Below are 21,432 nucleotides of genomic sequence, written 5' to 3'. Positions count from 1 at the left end.
TATAGTAATAATTTGGTAAAGGGAAGGGATATTATGATAACATAACTATAGTTGTAGTCATAGCTTAGTGACCATGTATAAGAGTTTTTTATATATATATATATATATATATATATATATATATATATATATATATATATATATATATATTGTATATATTTATTTATTGACCTTGTTTCTGGTTTATTTGGTTCTATTGTTTTTATATCGTCATTTACATTGTTTACATTCTGTAACGTTTTATGTATTTATGCTATGTACAGCTTTAGCAATTGTTGTTTTTAAATGTGCAATAGAAATAAATTTGGATTAATTTAGTAATAACGACGAAAAATGTGTGTGGGTCATATAGGAGAATGAATTACAACTAAAAAATATAGTAATTACCTTTTTTATTAACATTACTCTGACGGAAACCTACAGTAATTAGCTAGTTATTAGCTAGCTATTAGTTAGCTATTATCTGGCCATAACAAGGTGGAAATTGCAATAAGACATTGAATATTTCCATATTACAATATTATTCTCACAATGTTGTTACTGTACTGTAATGTAAAGTGTTGCCAACAACAGTTTCACTGCATATGCTCAGTTTTTTCACTTCCATTCATCTCCTCACAGCACATTCTTAAAAATATAGTCTGTTAATTGCCAGCGGAGGCTAAATGTGTACATTTACATACATTATCAGCAAGTCGTGCCTTTACAGTCATTGCAGGTTGGTTTTTGTTTTGTTTTTTTACATCTACTGTACATTTTGAACAATCCTGTCCCTGTTTGCAACACCCAACCACCATGTTGGATTATGGAGGTATATTCGTGCTACCAAGGACAAAGTACTGCACTTTCTGTATCCTGAGCGTTCTCTTAAAAGCTAACATGAGTAGTTTGCGCCAAAAAGGAGCTCGTCAGTGAAAACAGCAAAACTGTTCATACAATGCAGAGTCAAAGAGTTTACATTCAATCACCTCCACCTTCTTCTCATAGTTGAACTCTTTCCCCTTTTTTCTGTATAAACTGTAGAAATGAAAGAAAATTTGCTTTGCACAATGTTCACATATACACGCGTCACATCCTATGTGCTATTTTGCATGTGCAATTAAAATGCTGAAAAAAAGTATTCATATTATTGTGTGTTTCTGCAAAGTGCGTTCATGCTCTACGTATGCTGCAAATGTAGGATTTTATTTTTGTATTTTTCACAAACAGTGTATTAGTGGTGGTGAGCGATGATGGGCCTACAGTACGCTTTTGGTTGCACCGCACACGTCAAATTAAATGTCGTCTTGCCAACAAAATAAAACGATATCTAGACTTTTCCACTGGTAGCAGCTAAACAAGCAGCAGCAGCAGCAGCAAAGACAGCATGGTCAGCGACTGTCCCTACAGCGATATATTAAAACATTCAAGCACTGTGAGTTTGAAGTAGAAGACTAGCATTTACACATGTGTGGTCCTCTGTACATAATGTTATTGTGTGTGTGCGTGTGTCTCCACATGGCAACAGGGAGCAGCTGTTTCCTGTCGGATTTTTCTTTTTCCTTAATTATCGGGTCACGCAAAAAGGATTTTTGATTCTTCTCAGCAAAACATCTGCTGAGTCAAACACTCTGTAGCACCAAGCTATTGGCAGCTTGATTCTTGATATAAGTAAGACGAGAGAAGGGAAACGAGACCTTGGATATGTGGGTCATATGTGGGTCACTCGGTCCCTGGCGACCTCTTATGACACCTCCTGTCTTCATTTCTTGTCTGTTCTGACTCTGCAGTACACCAGCAGTCTGCTAACTTTCACACCCAGAGGTACAGTATCCAACAACTCATCACACTCTCATTTCCCGAAGCATCTGAGAATGTGAGCGCATTGCAATTGGCAAAGCTGCTATCTACTGACACTACATTACATGGCAATTCTGAGCAATTTCAACGAGTGCCATTGTGTATAGATAATGCACCGCTATAGGCTGGAATACAACAAATATAAGCATATAACCTTTTTTACGATCTTAATATGTATCATCTCAAAAGCTCCATGCTTGTCAGCTTGCTGTCTCGTCGGTTGGTTGTTGTTTTTACTTAGGAACACCGGTTAATTTCCGTTTGTTTTTAAAGAGCTGGTTTGGTAAAGCAGCTCTCAGGTGTGCTCAGAGCTACAGAAGAATGAGAGATTGTCATCAAAAGGTAAATCTATGCAGTGATATATGTATTGGTGGCATTAGTTGCTCTCAAAAACAGCTCAGAAAAAAAAAAAAACGACCGATAAAATGCGTGAATACTCCGAACCGATGTTGTACTCTGACACCACCTCAATATCCTTTTGATCCACGACCCTGATCTGAACAAGCGCTTGTGGCCGCTTCAGATCCAGCTTGCTCAGATGAGGCACTTCATTATTTCAACCTGCAACACAGTGTGAGACGTGTCACGCAGCACGGGGCTTGATTTGAACTCCGAACCCAACAAAACTTGAACTTACCAAATATACATATACAATAGAGCACCAGGCATCAGATCCCACTCAACATGGGGCAAGGAAAACAAACTGAAATGTCAAAAATAAAAAGGGATTAGAAAATTAATACAGGTATCTGTGGTTGTTGTAAATGCTATTTCCCTCTTGCCCGACCCCTGGTCAAACCCCACCCACGCTGTCCCACAGGTCCTGTGATGCTAGTCACTCCTGAAGTCCTCGTCGATTTGTGGGAGGTTCTTTTTTTCTCTTCTCAGGGATTCGGTCAGAGGGCGGGCGCTGCTCGGAGACTCCAGGTTCTTGGGTTCGTTGGTGCGGTAGCTGCCTTTCTGCTGATACGCGTACACATAGATGCTGTACAGGCCCGCGAAGAGCAGCAGCAGCGCCAGGATCGCAATGACTGAAAGAGGAAAGTCATAGCAGAGTCATTGTGGAAACTACTGATGTTCTTTTATTTCTATGTTGTTGCTATAGCAGCCAAACTGACAAGAGTGGCTTCATTAACCCTTAGTGCTCATGCGGCACGGATCTATGTTGCAAGCGCACCCATGGTAATATGCCACAACTCCTTATATGGACATCCTGGAGGGGCGGGGTGTTTATAGGTCACATATTCAGGCTTTAAAAAAATGTGTTATGTTATGATTCATTTTATATCGCCTTTTTAGAAGTGATGTAAACTGGCAATAATTATGCAGAAATCACAAAACAGACTGTTTTTCAAAGCCAAGTGATAGTTGAACTGTGACTTATGTTGAGTACTTTTTGATAAAGTTGGTGAAAATGAAAGAACATTCTTAAACCCTCTGTATATACTGTATGTTTAAACATAATAATGGGGGAAAAAAGCAGCCAAAATGCTTTGTGTTCTGTATGGGTTAACCATAATGTCTATTATTTTATTTTTATTTAGTTAAGTTTATTTCGGTCACAGGTCATTCACAAATAAATGCAGGTACATTTGTGTTGACACATTGTAGTCTTCTGTGTTCTGTTTTATTTGGTAATAATTAGCATTGCCTCTCGTTTCAGACTCAGTTTCCCTCCTCTGTGATTACCTGCCCCGCCCTGATGTGGTTCACCTGTGTATCGTTATCTCTCCACCTGTGTATTTAACCTGCGTGTTTCCTGTGTCTGCTGACCAGTAAGTGTCCTTGCCTTTATCTAAAGATTAGTTACTAGTATCCTTTTGTAATGTTGTATATTTTGTTGCCTTGTGCTCTTTGGAAACCTGTTTTTGTTTGTAACCAGTCAAAGGTGTATTTTTTTTCTTCACACTGAGACTTACACATGTGTGGACTCTCTCTGGTTGTGAAAGGATTCTGTCTTGTATTTGGCAGGAGCTCAGTTCTTATTTTATGCATAAATCTTAAAGTGCACAGGTCCACTAAGTTATAACATTTTAATGTATGTAGGTTCAGGAATAATGAATCACTTGGTATATATTTTTTATTCTGCAATATCAAAGTCAGGATTCATATTAAGCAAGTCTGCATATTGAATAGTTGAAGCAGCACTGGTCTTTTTCTTTGGTGTTAATCACAGTCAGGTCATGTTGGTGTGACATGGTACCAATGACCATGTTACCTACCTACTTTTAAGTTAAAACTGTTCTTTATTGTTGTGTTGTGAAGCCCAGTCTATGTCATTTGTATTTATATTTATACTCACGCCTGGAAAATCCCAGTTTCAAATTAGGGTAAAAGAGATTATCATCAGCGGCTTCTGGGCCCATGTTGTTAGTCCGTAAATATAATCTCAGATATGGAGTCGGCTTTCAGGAAATGAAAGGAATTGGTGCGGTGTGACCTAAAAGGTCTGCTGGCTTTGTAAATGGAAATGATTATCTGATAAACACGACATGTGGAGCCTGGTCAGTAAGACTTTTTCACTCACCAAGGAGTCTGGTACAGGACGACAAGCCCTGATGTTTGAGCTGCGTGTGTTTTTCACCTGGTAAACAACTCCCTTGTCATGTTTTCCAAATGTCCAAAATGTGGACATTTTGGACACAGTCCACAAACATACAGGTTATAGCTGTATTGCCTACAGGTGTGTCAATGTTTGATTGTCAGTGTGTAACAGACCGGCAAAATATCCCCAGTGTTTCCGCGCCGATGTGCCAATACATGCTGGCGAAAGGCCTCTGCCCCTCAGGTTCATACACTCAATAAACGGACAGAGAGATTGGGTCAATGCTGCTGCTGCTGCTGATGCTGCTGCTGGCAAGACATAACATCCAGTGTGTTATTTTTCTTTTCCCAGAAAAGCTTTGTTCTGCTGCTAACAGAGTTTTCACAGCTGCAGGTGTTATTGTTTTGACCCAAATGAAGGCAAAACTGGCAATCAGAGAGGAAAAAAGGTCCATATAATTTATAATAACCAGCGGGGGGAACATTGTTGCGATGCCCGAATGGTGAACTAATCTTTGATGACACACTGCATTAGCATAATATCCCCAAAGCTGAAAAATCTATTAAGCTGAGGCATCAATGATGAAGACTAAAGCCTGAGCCCATGCAGACTAAATATAGTCTGATCCGGTAAAGGTCTCAGACAGGGACAGAGTCTGTGCTGCTCTTTAATCCTGAGACTCCTGCTCTCATTTTTTTTAAGATTCTCCGTCATCTATTTGCATCACTGTGTGCTCATAACATCTCAGGACTCAACATACCCTCGTGTAATAAGGTGTGACGTTATCATGGGAATTAAAAGCTTGAGGAAATGTTGTGTAGTAATTAATGATGTTTTCCAGAACTGATATATAGTGCAGAAATAATAAAACACATTCCTGTTTTTAATGACAGTTGTATCATACCGAGGAGATTTATGACATTAGAGTGCCATATCATCGCCTATACAGACTTAATGACACCGAATATAAGTGTTTGTCACACTTGGGTCCGTGTTTTTAGTCCGTGAATGTAATCTCAGATATAGAGTCGGCTTTCAGGAAATGAAAGGAATTGGTGCGGTGTGACCTAAAAGGTCTGCTGGCTTTGAAAATCTGATAAACACGACATGTGGAGCCTGGTCAGTAAGACTTTGTCATTCACCAAGGAGTCTGGTACAGGACGACGAGCCCTCATGTTTTCCAAATGTCCTAGATTTGATTTGTGGAGTGGTTGTTTGTTCCTAACTGTAGCGTGACTCCACTATCAAAGCTCTTGTGTGGCTTTCCGTCCACAAACATACAGGTTAGAGTTGATTATCAAACAAATTTAAATATTAGACAATGATAACCCAAGTAAATGGAATATGCAGTTTTTAAGCAGCAAAAAAAAAAATATCCAAACCTTCTATGTGAAATAGTAATTGCCTACCTAGTAAAATCCCTCCACAGCCATGTGAAAGACTCCTTGCCAGTTACCACAAATGCTTAATTGCAGTTGTTGCTGCTAACGGTGGCACAACCAGTTATTAGGTTTAGGGAGCAATTACTTTTTTCTTTTCTTCTTTTTTGTTGTTTTTACATCATCACTTAAAACTGCATTTTGTGTTTACTTGGGTTATCTTTGTCTAGCATTTAAATTTGTTTGATAACCTGAGACATTTAAGTGTGACAAAAAACAAAACACTATTACTTATTATTATTATTATCACCATTACACTACCATACTAGTAGTACTATTCAATACTAGATTAAGAAAGCAAATACACTCGTAAATAAGAAAATTATTTTAGTTTTCTTCTGTTCTGTTTTGTGCCATATGTAATACATTTGAGTCTGCAGTGAAATGCTTCAGTAAACACCTAAAAGCTCACAGTGGAACTAGACAATCCTGCTTGGATTTAGGATTATGGGATTTTATGGGAGGAGAAAAATGACAGAGAGTTTCTGATTTATTTTGCCTGGGAATGGGGGAGAGTGAGTGAAACAGCAATGAGGAGAGTGAGAAGTGTCAAAAAAATTAAAACCGCTTTTACTTTTCATGCAGCAAATTCATGAACAAAGTAGATAAGTGCTGAAATCTTACCTGTTATCCAAAACAGGCCAAGATCATCATGGATATAAATATATTCTGAAAGACAGAGATACAAAGTAAAGTGGATAAATGGGAAAAAAAAAAAATGATTTTTTTAATTCTGGGCCATGAATTTAAGAAAACTCACCTATGCCCGTAAACCAAGGGTCTACCTCCCAAGGTACATAACCCAAGACGGGAGGGAAGGCGCCACAGTTGGACTCAGAGACGTAGCCTTGTGTCGTTACCGGAGGATCTGTTTCATTTGGACGGAAGAAGGCCTTTAAAGGGGCATAGACGTTGTACCTCACCCCGGATATGCAGCCAATGAAGCCTGGAGCATTAAGCCTCTGAATCTCGTAGTCAATGTCACCAACCTCTGAAGGGACAGGCGCAAACATTGAGCATAAGCTCTTTCAGTAACACTGGCAGCAAGATGAATACACAAATAAGTCAAGTGTCAAGATTTACCCATAACTCTGCCGAGGAACATGGTCTTTGGAGAGTCAAACCTAGCATCCTCCACTAAGGTTATTTTATCCACTATGGGTTCCATATAATCCACCTGTAGGCAGAATAATAATTCATACACTTCATCTTTCACATCACAAAATAGAATTCCAACCCAGCAGATGTAGGCCTCCGCTGACCAATGCTGTTTTTGTCTAGTATCACCAAAAATAGGCTTGTTGATTCTGGCCATCCTTATCGAAATACGAAATCCGTGAGTCTTGTGGAACATCTGAGCCAAATTTGAAAGGATTCTCTTGAGACCATCTTATAATCGATAATGCATTCACAAGGCAGGGGGGGGTATTTGAGGTCACAGGGGCCTAATCTGTCCTAATCAGGTCATCCTTAAAATCAAGTAAATGCAATGAAACTGTCTTACATCTTATTCATTGGTGTTTCACAGAAGTTTGCATCTGAAATACTGGTTACCTTGTGGCCTCCTCTTCCATAACGTCATATTTAATCATCTTCTGAAGTGACCTTTAAACACCAAATTCTAATCTCTTCAGTTAAACCGCATCCACATTTGTACAAAATGACCTTGTGACGTTCTTCACAGATCATGTTAACAAGAAAGGGATGGACAACCTGAAAATACAACACCCCTAGTCTTGGATGGTTTGCACAGTAGCAGCAGTGAGAGCATAAACCTGTGTTTTGATGGTTCTGTTGTGTCTGGTTATGTTGACATAGTGCGGGTATCCATCTGCCAGGTTTCGGTGAGTCAACTGGTACGTCTGTGTCCTAAGTCCCAGCTTGTACCTCAGGTCAACACTTCCTGTAAAGGAGGTACATGCAACAAAGCATTGCGTCAATCGTTGGAGGTAGTTTTTGAGACTCAGAAGTCCACAGCCCCACAAATGTAATGTTCTCTGAGCTTCTCCTACCGTCCTTCTTCAGGATGACGGCGATGTAGTCCTGGACGAAGGAGCTGATGTAGAGCAACACAGCCGGCGTGTGGACAGTGCTGAAACTGAACTCTATGTCATCCGCTGTGTCGTTGTAACCGAGGCTGAAATTGTCGTAGTGTGGGTCAATCCAGTTGGCCCACACCGCTTCATCCGATGTAGGCTTCTTCCGTATGTTGTACCTCAACCAGGAACCGATTTCAAAGTAGGCCCCAATGTCTGAGAAAAAAAAAGGTTATTGTTCTTTGGGTAACCTAAGTTTGTTTCAAAGTATGGATTCACGTCCTGCCAGGAACTCACCTTTATGGCAGTAGAAACCATCAAAGGCTGTGTTGTTACAGTCACACGTGTAGGACGCATAACCCTCAATACACTGCCCACTGTTTCGACAAGGTATGGTAGCATTGAGGCACTCTCCTGTACAATTCCTCCGTATACCCTGTTCTTCGTTTACTCTACCCTCTAGATCCAGAGGAACACCATTCATCCGTAACCCTCGCATACACCCCAAGAACGGTCTCAGCGTGCGATTCGCTGAACCTAATATAAAGAATACGTTTGTTAGTGGCTAAATCAAAGTTATAAGGACTTCATAAATCTTGCCAGTTTTACGCTACCAAAGTCACTTGAGGACAACCTACCTACTAGGAGAGGATGAGTAAAGTTCATGGTGATAAAGGTCTGACCAGGGAAACGTTTCACAGCCCAAGGCTGATAATCGACCTTAATCCTGGCCAACTTCACGTTAATCTCAACCTGGACAAAGTGCCACTCATTGTCATTGAGCCCCACAGGAGAGTGTAGGGTCACATTAAGGATGCCATCACCGACCATAAATACAAATACAAGTTCATGGGTACCTGGAGAAGGAAGGAGGATCTGGTTAGAAAAACATAATGATCTTTTAACAAATCTCTCAACAGTATAAGGTCCCATTCCAACTCACTGTTGAGCTCTATCCGTATAAAGTTTCGTAGGTGTTCGTCCGAATTCTCCAAGAAGACACAGTTACCACGGTATGTTTTGAAGTGGAAGGAGATGTCGGCGCTGGACCCCGGCCTGAAAGTGGGGAAGGCGATGTAGGCGGGTTTGGTGAAGGCTATTGTATTCCAGATGTTTCCTGTGGGATAAGTTTGAAATATACGTAAAGAAGAACAACTTCTGGCCCTTCATTGATACAAATCACTGTGTGTGAACAGAACCCCATTGCAATAAAACTCACTGTCTCCATGGCAGCGGAGGGGCCCAACAGTAAACTGTGCTTCAGAGCCGGTCCTGTTGGTGTCCCCGACCACCACTCTCCTCACAGGCAGATGGTCTCGAAAGTCCAGGTAACCTTTATCTGAGTACCTGAAAGTTCACAGAGGGATGAGCTTAAAACATCAATGTTGCAGATTCATAGCTAAACCTCCATCAAGTATCTCTCTCTCTCTCTTTCTCTCTCTCTCTCTCTCCCTCTCTCTCTCTCTTTTTCTCTCACCATTGTCTATAGTCAGCATCACAGTTGCACTGAAACTTGGGGTCGACGCAGGTTTGGTTGACAGAACATCCACACTTGTGGACCTCTCTGAATGTCCCACCCCAGTAATAGTGAGTCTCGTTGTTGCGACCGATCCAGTAACCAAACGGCCTTCCATCTATTTTGAAACAAGAAATGGTGTTTTAGTGGATAATAGGACACCCAACTTAAGTTAGGTTAAGTTAAGTTCTGGACAATAAACCCCAGTTATACTGACGATTATCCATTGTCTTGACTAATTGCACATTTTGAGACAGCAACTTACATTGTTGAGGCAGCAGATAAATATTCATGTCTAAGTTCAACCACTTTAAAAGTCACAAACTACGAACTCACTCGGGGTGTTGAGAAGACGGGACTTGTAGCAGGAGTAGTCAATCCACTGCTCGCAGTACATGGAAGTGTTAGCCAGAGCGGTGACTTCATCCCAGGAGGCATTCCAGTATTTGACATCGCCGATATACGGCCGGTCTATTGAACTCCCTGTCACCTTGGTGCCATCCACTCGGTCGTGCATAATCACCGTCCAAGCTTTATAAGCTGTCCAGAGGTGGGGGGGACGAACGAGAGAAGTAAAAAGAGAAATAAAAAAGAATCAAAAGCAATTTATGATCTAATCCTTTTGATTTCCCAGGAAACTTCAGTCCACATTTCTCATTACAGGAGCGTGATAACCCGACATCTTGCGGTCCCAAGTTTAATTAACAACCCTACAGAGGATTGCACAAACACTGCAGCTGTATTTTATTAGTGACTGTGCTTGCTTACACTTCATTTTGCAGTACACCTCAAATGGCTTCAGGGGTCCACTGAGATCAGGATCAATGGTGTAGTTTCCAGACCAATACTTGCCGCTGAGTCTGTAGGCTTCGCACGACTCTTTGTAAACCGCTGTTTAACGAGAGAGAGAGAAAGAGAGATTCCTCGTTTATTATCGTTGTCGAGAAAAACACGCTGCATGAATCAGGGGTAATTAACCGGGAAAGAAACATGTATTTCAATCGGATCATCAGCCAGCACGTACACATGTGACACACTTCTCCTTTATATCCCGTGTTCTCACAGAGGCAAATAAAATCATCCCACGATTGGATGCACCGGCCTTCGTGTTCACATGGATTTGGAGTACACCTGCGAAGAAAACACACGCTGAATGTGAGTCTTTGAATTCTGTGTACGTGGATGTCTCCAGGACAAGTGACAGATAAAGTGATGTTTCTTACCTGTCGGTGATGCCACAGGTTCCAAAGAGCAGCTCAGCATAGCGCCCCCACTTTCGTTCCAGAATTATATCAATGTCAAGCTGCTCGTCGTCTATGAAGATGTGCTGTATGCAACCGTGAAAGCGATTCAGCTTAGTCTCGCACTTCCTTATTGTGTTATTTGTTTTCGGACAACCTGATTGAAGGTAAGCAAATATGTATGACATTAAGAGAATGAATTATGGAGGGTGTTTTTTTTGCAAATGTGCAAATGTCATCACTATACCTCCAAAAAAGTAGCGGTCCCCTGTTCTAACTGTGAAGGGGTTGGTGATCTTCAGTGGAGAGCCCTCCTCTTCGTCAATTGTGAGGGTCAGAAGGTTGTCTCTGGCTGCCAGATCCACTGTATGCCAATACCCATTATTTAGCCGGTATCCTAGAGAACAGAGAAATGACATTAATGACTATATCAAAGATGGACATTGGCTAAATCACTGGTTGAATGTCCAGGTCCAGTGTGTAAGAAATAGTGACATCTAATGGTGGGACTCAGATTGCAGCACATAGAGGACTCCTTTCGCTCACCCCCTTCCTTTCCTAAATGTTTCAGGGAAGTAAATTGGCCTTTACATACCATAATATAGGATGAAAAGACTCTCTCACAGCTAGTTCCACTCTTCTACTCTCCAAATGTGTTGGTTTATGTGGCAGAGCAATTCTTTGTTTGGCAAGTTTCCACTGCTGTACAAACCAGTGATACACTTTTAATACTAATATTCTGGGTAGCATATTTAATATCTGCCACTTACACACTGAAGCTTAAAGTAAGCAGAGAACATCTATTGAGCTTCGGTTTGTGCACATCTTAAATGGAGGTAGAAGCAAGACTGAGTGGCCAAAGAGTTTCAGACAGTCTCATAAGTAGGAATTCATTAAATAGTGAGACTTATAGTGAAACCAAGGACAATGTTTGCTGTTACAGCTCATGCTTGAGTTCATGTTTGTCTGTGCATTTTGTGCCTGTCATTCTGCTGTGATTCCACCCTGTGTGTGATTGCCTGCCCCGCCCTAATTAGCCACACCTGTGTCTCGTTAATCCATGTGTATTTAAGCTTCCAGAGTGTCTTGTCTGTTTTCAGGGAGGGTTTCAACTGTTTTAGCTCTTGTTCGGTTTCTGGTGTATGACTTCATTTTGTTGTTTTGGGTTTTGGAATTTGAGCTGCTTTTCCATGTGCTCACCTCTGGTGGTTTTTAACCAACTTCTGTTTTGACCCTAACCTGTGTTTTTGTCTCAGAGGCCTTTTTTGAGCTATTCTAGTATTTTGCAAAAATCGCAAACCGATTATTCAGTATAAATGTCTGATTACCGAATTATGGGGTTAAAGGGTGAGTTTGGCTCCCCCTGAATAGGACATAAGCTTCCCAGAAAACCTAGTTTGAGACATTGAGGGGGACACATTTTTAAAAAAATATAGTGAAATATATCAACATGTGCTTATTCACTCATTATGTACCAATTTCTGAACATTTGTAAATACTAAACCTAACGCAGTTCCTGCTGTTGCCACCCATGTGTGGTGGCGCTGCACTCAAATCACCTCCATTCTAATGTTACGTTCCCTCTTGAACTTCTTGTGTGTAGGCTGCACTGATGGACACAGAGGTGTCTGCTTGCACTTTAATGATGTGATGGTGTGTGAGAGACACACACACACATTTCTTTCCTAGTACTGCCATGATCGCACTGCCACACAGTTCCATGTTTGCATACGTCACGGAGTAATTGGAACACTGCATATTACGAGGCCCAGAACGTGTATATGACTACCTGCAGCAAACTGGATTTTCTTCTTTCCCGGCTGGAATATTGTCACGTTGATCTGTCCCTCACTCAGACCCAGCTCAAGGGCGCCGAGGTCATCGGCGAAGCGTGTGAACATAAGCAGCCCCGTGTAGTCCCACGAACGGAATTTGAACTTGACAGCCAAACGAGACCTTCTGAAGAAGCCTGGCACTTGCAAGAAGTTGTTGGGCCCAGCGAAGGTCATGGGGCGCAGGAGAATGTCACGGCAGGCAAAGTGCATCTTTTTCTGCACGTAAAAAAAGAAAAATAAGGAAAACATTTCCAGTGATTGGGATTATGTTGTGACGGGGGTTTGTAATCAAGTCCTACCTTTCCTGGTATGTGGACATCAGTGTCTTCTCTCTTGGCCTTGTCGATGATGTTGATGCCGTTGAAGAAGACGTTCTCCAGGCAACCGCGGAAATTTGGTGTGGTAGGGAGGTGCGGGAGGTTTTCCTCTATTACTCCTCCCACATACAGCTAAGAAGTAATAGCAGTTACAACCCAAATTCAATCATAAAGGGTAATTAAAGGTCCAGTGTGTAATAATTTAATGGTGAGACTGCAGAATGCAGCAAAGAAAGGACTCATCCGCTCACTCTTCCCTTTGAAACACAATAAAAATAAAATGTCTTACACTGGACCTTTAATCCTAGTGCTGACTTACCTTCGTGTTTAAATCCATGTGCGTAAACTCTCCGTTACAGATGGCTGTTACTCTCTGACTGTCCACCGTGAAGTTCACCTGTCTCCCATAGCGCTTGATGGTGACATAGTGCCAGTGTAGATTATCAAGGAGGCTGCCGGCTATGAGAGTAGTCCGACCATTTACTTTGTGCAAAACACTGCTTCCTAAAAAAAAAAAAAAATGAAAAAAGACGAATTGTTGAAGTCAAACAAACAGTGGTAATGATTTCAGGATTATGAGAAGCCTGCTTCTTTCTGAGATGAATGTGACTGTCAAAAAGGTCAATAATATTCTTTATCCGCAACTCCACAACAAAACCCTTTCCATAAATTCTATCATATCCCTGTGTGGCTTAGCACATTAGGTGCTGCCATTTGTCTCTTTCATTTCCTGCCAGTCGTCCACTACCTGTGTAACAGAAGACTAGCCAAAAACTACAAAGCGTTTTTCAATTTATCGGAGAGCTACTCATCCCGTACCAAGACTGATATGCAGGTGGAGACGGCCTCTCTTCAGCTCCAGGGTGAAAATGTCTCCCTGAATCCCCTCGCTGTGCAACAGCAGCCCGTCCTGCTCCAGAGTCTTGAAGTTGATGGTGATGTGGTCGTGCAAAGTGCGGGACCTCTTTTCTGGATACAAGTAGAACACCGAATCGTCCCCGTTGTACTGGAGCACGTGGGAATCTGAAACATGGAGAAAAAATCTGTCACCTGCTTTGTATTTTTCAGTCGTCATTAATTATTTCCTATTTTGGGGATTCATTTTCCACAGGAGACTGTTTCGTCTTTATCTGTCTGAGTCTGATTTTTGATTTGATAGTAACAATAATAATAATAATGAATTTAAGGTTTAGGAAATGCCTTATGGAGCATCTCACAGGCATGTGGAGTATCTCACATGTGTTGCCTTTTAGCTGTGGAGCGATGAATCAGGCGATACTGATCTTGTTTAGTCTGAAGTATAATTGGCACACAGATGTAGTGTCATATTACAATTAAGCAGTGGAATTGTAGAATGTCCTCCAGATCTAAATCAGAGCCAATACATCACCATTTTTTTTTTTTTTACCATATGGGCAGCCAAACAGCTCCAGCCTCACACCAATCTTCCCTCCGTTCTCTGTGTTCCATGCCAGAGGGAGCAGACGGATGTGTTTAGCGGTAAATTCGTAATGGAAGACATTCCTCTTCACCTGATAATAATTCCAGTTGCCAGGCATAGTCTGTGAATGGATTGGACAAAGAGAGAGAACTACTGAGACGCTGCAATGATGTTAACACTTAATTAATACACTCAAAATGAACTGATGATCAGATTAGCTCTGTCCATGTTGAAGATAACGAGCTGCACTCTTTGTTTTAAGTGACAATCAATGCAACAGGACACCCAGTGAATGCAGAATCCACTGTAAAGAGTATGTTTGACTTGTGAATCCTCGACTCATCACCCCCCCTCCCCCCCAACCTCTCAACCTACAGAGTTTCCTCCTCTCATGATGTACGGGGTCCAGGAATCCGGTCTGTCTCCGTACAGCAGCGCGTACTTCGTGACCCAGTCATATGAGTTAAAGGTGCCCTGAGTGGCAATGGCCCGCAGGCGGTACTTCCTGCGCAGGTCAATCTGCAGCCACGGCTGCTTGTCCGTAGGGGTTGGTGACCAGCCGCTGCTGCCTAAAGTGGAGAAATGGGGGGGTTTGATTTGAGGATGAAAGATTCATTTTGATGGCAATGAGATCAGGACTAAACGTGATTATTAACAGTATATATGGCAGCCATTTTGAAATGAAGTCGAATGGTCCAGCATGTAAGAACTAGTGACATCCAATGGTGAGACTGAATATTCACATTGTACTTAAAGCTGTAGACCACACAACACCACTGTAGTGTCGAATAGAATAAAATATCGACTATTGTCTCTGGTACCCGTATTACCTACAATGCACCTCAACTGCCACTTCATATTGTGGCAGTTTGGGTGTTTTAGCCCTGGTGTGCTGCTTTTGGGGTGCTTATTATTGTAAAGCAACTTCACATATCCCCAAAAAGGAAGGCGTCCAAGGTGAAGAGCATAAAATTATGGATGAACTCGGTACGACAAGTACGTACTTACCGTACAATTTGGCAAAATTGGCCGAGTACAGAAAGTTATATCTGGAGGAAGCGAGGAAAGAGGAGGCATAAAGCCCCGACAACAGGGGATCCACACATTCTTCTGCAGTTAAAAACAAAAGAAAAAGAGCGAGAGAGGGGGGAAAAAAAACAGGAGTTATTAATTGATGCAGCATTCACAAATGATCCTGCAAATGAGGCAGTTCTTGGCATTGTAACCTGAGTTTCATTAGAGGTTTCACCATCAATGAGACAAAAAGAAAAAAATACAGTTTCACTTAGAAGAATCCAATTAATTCAAATCACAGTAGAATTATCTTTTGTGTTTTTTACCAGTTAAAACAAATAGATGTTCCATATTCCACATTGTGATTACAGCATAGCCTCTTTACAAGTCTCATTTCTTCACTGATTGGATGGGAACAGCAGTTCACTAAAGGTACTATAAGTAGAGGACCATCTCGTAAAATGTGTCACAATCATATTTTTGTGTGCCTTCATACCTGCACGCATGTATCTGCCCTTCATTGCTTCATATTTCTGTGTTTCTGTCAAAGTCACACCATGGCTGTGGTGTCACTCTAGTGTGAGTTGTTATTCTGAATTGGGGTTATTAAACTGATAGGACCATCGCCCATCTGCTGGGTGTCGTTCTTCAGCTCCCGGGCTATTAAATCTGACGATATTTTTTGGCCTAATCTTGCTTGTGTCAACGCAGAGGGTAAACGTGTGATGCCCTTACGTTGAGCTGCGCGATAAACGCTGTCTCCTTTTTAGTAAGCGCTTAATAACACCAGAGTTTCAAACATAAACAGGCTAAAAATATGGATAAATTGGGTTTTATTTGAAGGAAAAGGTTTCAAAAATCATTGAATAGAGCTGTAAGTCTGACCTTAACAGGTGTTCTGGTGTTTCAGTTTGTTCTTAAAATCACAGAAAGATGAAAATGCAAAAGACAGTTGCAGAAATTGGTCACAGGCCACAGGATGACTTTTACTTTTGTCTGTGAGATGTCAGGTGCCCTATTTTCCTGAGACAATTAGACCCTGAATCACAATATGGTCCAGTTGGTGATTCGGCAGCGATGACAGCATCTATAGCACAACTCTTATCTGATCCAAAACCAACAAGAGGCTCTTTCCTCTATATTTCCAAACCCCTGCATTAGCATCTTTCCTCTCCTTCCGTCCTTGCTTTTCTCCTCCAAGAGATGTGAGCATACCCTTGCAGCCAAACTCAAATGGAAACAGCCAGGTCTGCCAACATTTGTCTCCACTTTGTTGGATCCTGTCCCGACACTGGATACCTTTCCTCTACATCGCCTCTTCCCATCTGATCTGCCTGTCGCCTCCAGTCAGACTCATCTTCTACCCTTCCTCAAACTAAATGACAGTGTCAGGCGCTCATGGAGGTTTGGATCACCTTTTCTTCCCAGGTCCCGATGGAGCAAAATGAGAAATAATAGAAAAGAGGACTGGGCCCTACAGTGAAGAAATATGACTAAGGAAGTAGAAATCTATCATCCATCCCCTCACTGTACCTTAAATGCCCTGTGAAACACACTCTCTGCCAGGCATTATACACCACAAATACACCATGATTCATATGACCATGAGTTCTGTCAGCTTTGACGCAAGGACACACTGCACACTCAGGTGGAAGAAACGTGCTGAGCAAAGGAAATTTGACCTTGGCGTTGTACCTCGGTCTCCCAATTTCTACAGAGAAATGTGTTGCAGCCAGATGATCAATAACGACAGATCTCTGCTGTGTCATTCCAGGAGTGCACAGTGGAGCCGGTTCACATGTTAGTCCACTGCATACACACAAAAACATGTGCAGGCTCGGTGCTGCAGTTTAATGCCCAAAGCTCTTTTCTCCCCCCTCCCCGCTCATGGCTTAAAACAAATCGATTTGTTTTCATTCCTTCATTACAGGCAGAAGACTTTAACCATAAATGCGAGGATTAGATTAGAATGCAGCAGATTAACCCAGGCTTTTCAGCTCCGCAGCTCCTCCTCATGGTAAAAAAATGTCACGCACTCTGCACCCACAATTACTCAGCGTCTTCAACCTCCTATTCCCTCACTCTGACGCCTCTCCCTTTTTATCTCCATCCCGACTCAGTGAAGCCAACTCTTCCCGTTACCTCATATACTCTCTCATCATCATCATCATCATCCGTCTTCCTCGCTCTCCAAGAGAGGGCATTATCATGCTGCAGTAGCTAAAGTGTGCCCAAAGTGCATGCACAGCCTCCTTTGTAAAACCTCTCTCTACTTCTGGATCCAGCATATACTGTAAGCCCTCCCCTCTCTGCAGCACACACAGACATTTTCCTCTCCATGTATCATTTAAAGAGCTGTGGGGGAACTGTGTGTGGCTGTGTGTGGGGCACTTGCATGATTTCTGCTGAATCATCAGTCTGATGCGGCTGGCCTGTCTGGGCTGACACTCTATTACTGCAGGTGACGCAGAGTGGGTCCTCCTCAGGCTGTCACTTCATCCTGACTCTGACACTCAGCATATGTGCACATCACTATCACTATCAACATATACATATATATATATATATATATATGTATATATACAAAATACTGCAGCAGGACATATGGCTAGGACGAGGCAACATTCTCTATTAAAGGAATTTTACTGAATTATTAATACCCGAGCAGGCAGACGTTGTAGGTGTTGTTTGGATACATGTCAGGGGATGAAAATCTAAACCATACGGCACAGCAGAATCTCATTCAGGTTTAAATTTGGATCTCAAACAACAGCAGCCTCCTGTAGCGGATGCACAGAGCAACACAACACCTCTCCTTGTGGGAAAAAGAAAATCATTTCAGACTGTCTCCCCCGCTGCTCGACCATGACAGAATTCACAAAGCCGAAAACTTGAGATTTACTGTATATGCCCATGCATCACACCCTGCTATTTCATAACTCACACACACACACAAGGGAATCGCAGCCCCACCCCAGACTGGGTGACAGAGATGGGAGGCTCCATTTTAGTTTGGCACGGCTCCATCATGCACATCCATACAGCAGATACTGTATATAGTGTATAATTGGCCAGGGCCTGCAATAAAAGTGTCGGGAATACAGCAGAACAAAAACCCACAAGCTTGAACTCAGTGGTGGGATCCAATATCAAACTTCTACTTGAGAGCAGCCACTTCTATTACAGCAGAATACAGATCACTTATCAGCATGTCTATGTGGCAAAGATCTTACACAAACCAGTCATGATACCGAGTATCTACCAACATCAATATCGGTCAAATATAGTCGTTAAACTCTTAAAAAACTTACATCAGTGCTGATACTAAGTAAGCTATAACCAACCATTCCAAAAACACAACAGTGGTGCCGGACATCCCTTTTTGAGCCAGTTTTTGAAACATCTAAGTCATATTTAAGGTTTACAGATCTTATCGGATGATATTTTTGTCTTTAAAAGATGTTTTTGTCACATGATGACGGTCAAAAACCCATGAGTCATGAAATGCTATGTCAGGGGTTTAATCAACAGTGAAGATCTCCTGAGGTCAACCCAACACTGACATCATCTATATGAAGCTTATGAATATGCATGAATGCATAGTAATACATTTTCATGGCTAAACGGCATCTTTGCACTTCAGAAAAAAAAGCCCCACCTCTGTGTGTCCTGAACTAAATCCACCGCATCATCACTGCCTCATGATGATGGAGTGCGTAATGATTGTTCAGCTTAATCCACGCCTGTCGTGGGCATGACGCAGGGCATTTTGGACACAGGTGATGCGATCACACAGCAGGCTTCCCAAAAAAAAAAAGGTACTGCAGTGTGGGCTGGTCCCGGTCAGGACGCTGAGCTCTGCTGAGCTCTGCTGCATGTTCGCCTCTGTGGTCACTTTGCAAAATGTCTCTTTTCTTTTTGTCAGCGACATTAACAACATGCACAAATCACAGGGACACTGAGATGATGACATAGAGGAGAGAACACGACAGCGGCGGCTCGTGCTTTGCAGAGAGCGCGCGCTGCAGAAACTTGTATCCAGGCTGAGACAGAGAAAGCACTGCAATGCAGACAGTGCAGGGCAATGTGGAGCATCGTGCGCACCTTCTGCGGGACCGACGCAGTTTGATGCTGCACTTTTTTTTGGCGTGTTCCCTCACAACAGTGCATTATTAAAAACTACAAACAGTGACATTTAAGACATTTAAAGAAACAGTGACAAATAAAGATTATGTCTGATTAAACATGCTTGCCCTTCAAATATCCCAACCTATGGTTTATGGGATACATCCCCCCACCACCACAACCACTTATAACCAACTTTTCTCCTTTTCTCTAACAATCTGAATGTTCAAAACACATTGGCAGAATTTTAACCACAGTCTCGCAGATATAACAAATTATTAAATGCTGTTTGGCGAGGACTTACGTGATGAGCAGTGTTGGAAACCCAAAAACAAGAGGCATAGGCTCAATATTTTGCAAGTCATCCTTCTCTCAGGACGCGTTTCTCCGCATAGGCTATGTTAATGAGACGGTAGATGGTTCTGCAGCATCCTCTCCTCACACCCTCCTTCAAGCCCAACTTTAACTCCTCTTCCCGGGATGGCGGGCAGCCTCTACCGGGGCGGGGACGCGCATCGGATGCTGCTGGTGCTGATGCTGCGCCCCGAGAACGCGCAATTCCTCTCTATATAATTATGATTATTCTTTCATGTAGAGTTTAATTACATGTCTGTCATGCGATGCTGTGGCTTATCATGCAGCGTGTTGTGGCGGCTGCAGGTTCTTTTAGCTGAGATCAGGATTTTTGTTGCGTTGCTTCAATCTGCAGGAGTCTGGGATTTTTTAGATGCAGATGAGGGGAAAAAAAAACTTTCACGTCCACTGTAGATGGTGTTTGGTTGTAGACAACTACAGGATAAATAAAAAAAAACCAAAACAGTTATTTTGGTCAAAAACAGTGCCCCAAAAATATTTAGGATATTCCTCTTCTTGTCCTCTCCTCCGGTATGTCCTATATCCTCCTGTGGTCCACTTTGCCAACTGGCCAAGGTTGCAGCTGCAATAAGATGGGATTGTTAACCAGTTTGTCTTTTTTCCTCCAAGAACACAGATCTGAACTTGTCCCAGAAATAGGATGAAAGTCCTTCAATATCTTGTATCAGCTGCAGAACTGCAGGTCACAATGGTGGCGACAGACCAGCAGGCGGTGCAGCTCTGACTGCTTCCCTGTTTGACCTTGTCCAGGTACTCACTTCATGCCAGTGCACTCTCATTTATGCCCAGAGGAGAAGCAAGCTGAGTCTACACACACACACACACAAACACACACACACACCAGCTGATTCCCATGACTTCAGAGGACATTACATTGACCTTAAAGTGACCCTAACCCTACCCTAACATGTCCTCTTCTTAAAAATTTAATCATGGGAAGGCATACAAGTCCCCATAATGTACTGTGTGTAAACAGATTTAGGTCCCCACAACATGAGTATTACACACAGGGGTGGGTGTGTGGAGGCAGGACGAAAGTGAGGCAGTGGAGGATTTGTTGTAGTGAATGGCACACTGACCACAAAATAAAATAAGGCTTTGGGATTAAGAAGTGGGTTTATGGGACATCAGTGTGTTAGCAAAGATGAACGCCTGAGCCAGCGTGGGATTTACCATGTTTTCAATCAAATCAGATAGTCTGGTTGTAAGCTCTCATTCCACTGGTTTGTCTCCTGGCTTGTCAGTATTACAGTATACAGTATGAAGATGGTGGTAAACGGGAGACGGTGGGACATGGAAGATGAAAGTAGGACATGAAATCAGCAGGTGAAGTACCTAGAGAAATATGGTTTATCTAAATAGAGTGTAAATCTATACTTCTCTGTCTTCAAAGCTTTCCTTATTGATTCGGTGTACTAATCTATATCACATCACCACTGTTCAAGATTAGGTTTAAAAATAAGATAAATAGGTATTCATAATCTCCTGCCATTATTTGTGTTTTGGGACAAAATAAATGGAAATGTATGTTTCACAGATTAGAGTTTATCATACACTATTTTGTCCAATTAAAGAAGGCACAGAAAGAAAAGTGTGTTAAAATTTACAGCACTAGGACACACACTCCCTCCCTGCCACACATCTGCATCTACAGATTATAAATGTGAGGATTGTGATTAGGCAGGATTGCCATCTGTCCCTTTTACGTT

General features: G+C 42.1%; 1 protein-coding gene across 2 annotated transcripts; it reads right to left on the bottom strand.

The window, feature by feature from the left end:
- Nucleotides 1-674: 674 nt before the first annotated feature.
- On the bottom strand, nucleotides 675-20,515 carry cntnap1 (contactin associated protein 1). 2 transcript variants are annotated; one of them, XM_044051498.1, is made up of 24 exons: nucleotides 19,653-20,515; nucleotides 15,218-15,319; nucleotides 14,585-14,778; nucleotides 14,177-14,330; nucleotides 13,588-13,791; nucleotides 13,088-13,272; nucleotides 12,751-12,900; nucleotides 12,406-12,667; nucleotides 10,864-11,013; nucleotides 10,599-10,773; nucleotides 10,400-10,506; nucleotides 10,144-10,266; nucleotides 9,712-9,915; nucleotides 9,337-9,493; nucleotides 9,079-9,206; nucleotides 8,803-8,976; nucleotides 8,498-8,716; nucleotides 8,157-8,396; nucleotides 7,836-8,075; nucleotides 7,599-7,726; nucleotides 6,907-7,000; nucleotides 6,584-6,814; nucleotides 6,448-6,492; nucleotides 675-2,870 (listed from the first exon to the last, which is right to left on the bottom strand). In XM_044051498.1, exons 1-24 carry the CDS (start codon nucleotides 19,711-19,713, stop codon nucleotides 2,671-2,673), a joined length of 3,927 nt encoding a protein of 1,308 aa, XP_043907433.1. In that variant the 5' UTR covers nucleotides 19,714-20,515; the 3' UTR covers nucleotides 675-2,670. The 2 variants fall into 2 exon arrangements, with proteins under 2 accessions (XP_043907433.1, XP_043907432.1); XM_044051497.1 differs by lacking the exon at nucleotides 19,653-20,515 and having other exon boundaries at nucleotides 15,218-17,750.
- Between the last annotated feature and the right edge of the window lie 917 nt (nucleotides 20,516-21,432).

This window comes from Solea senegalensis, linkage group LG19 (assembly GCF_019176455.1).
Source record: "Solea senegalensis isolate Sse05_10M linkage group LG19, IFAPA_SoseM_1, whole genome shotgun sequence".
Classification (NCBI taxonomy): Eukaryota; Metazoa; Chordata; class Actinopteri; order Pleuronectiformes; family Soleidae; genus Solea; species Solea senegalensis.
Note: the sequence above shows the minus strand (reverse complement) of the source record. Positions and strands in the feature narration are given on the sequence as shown.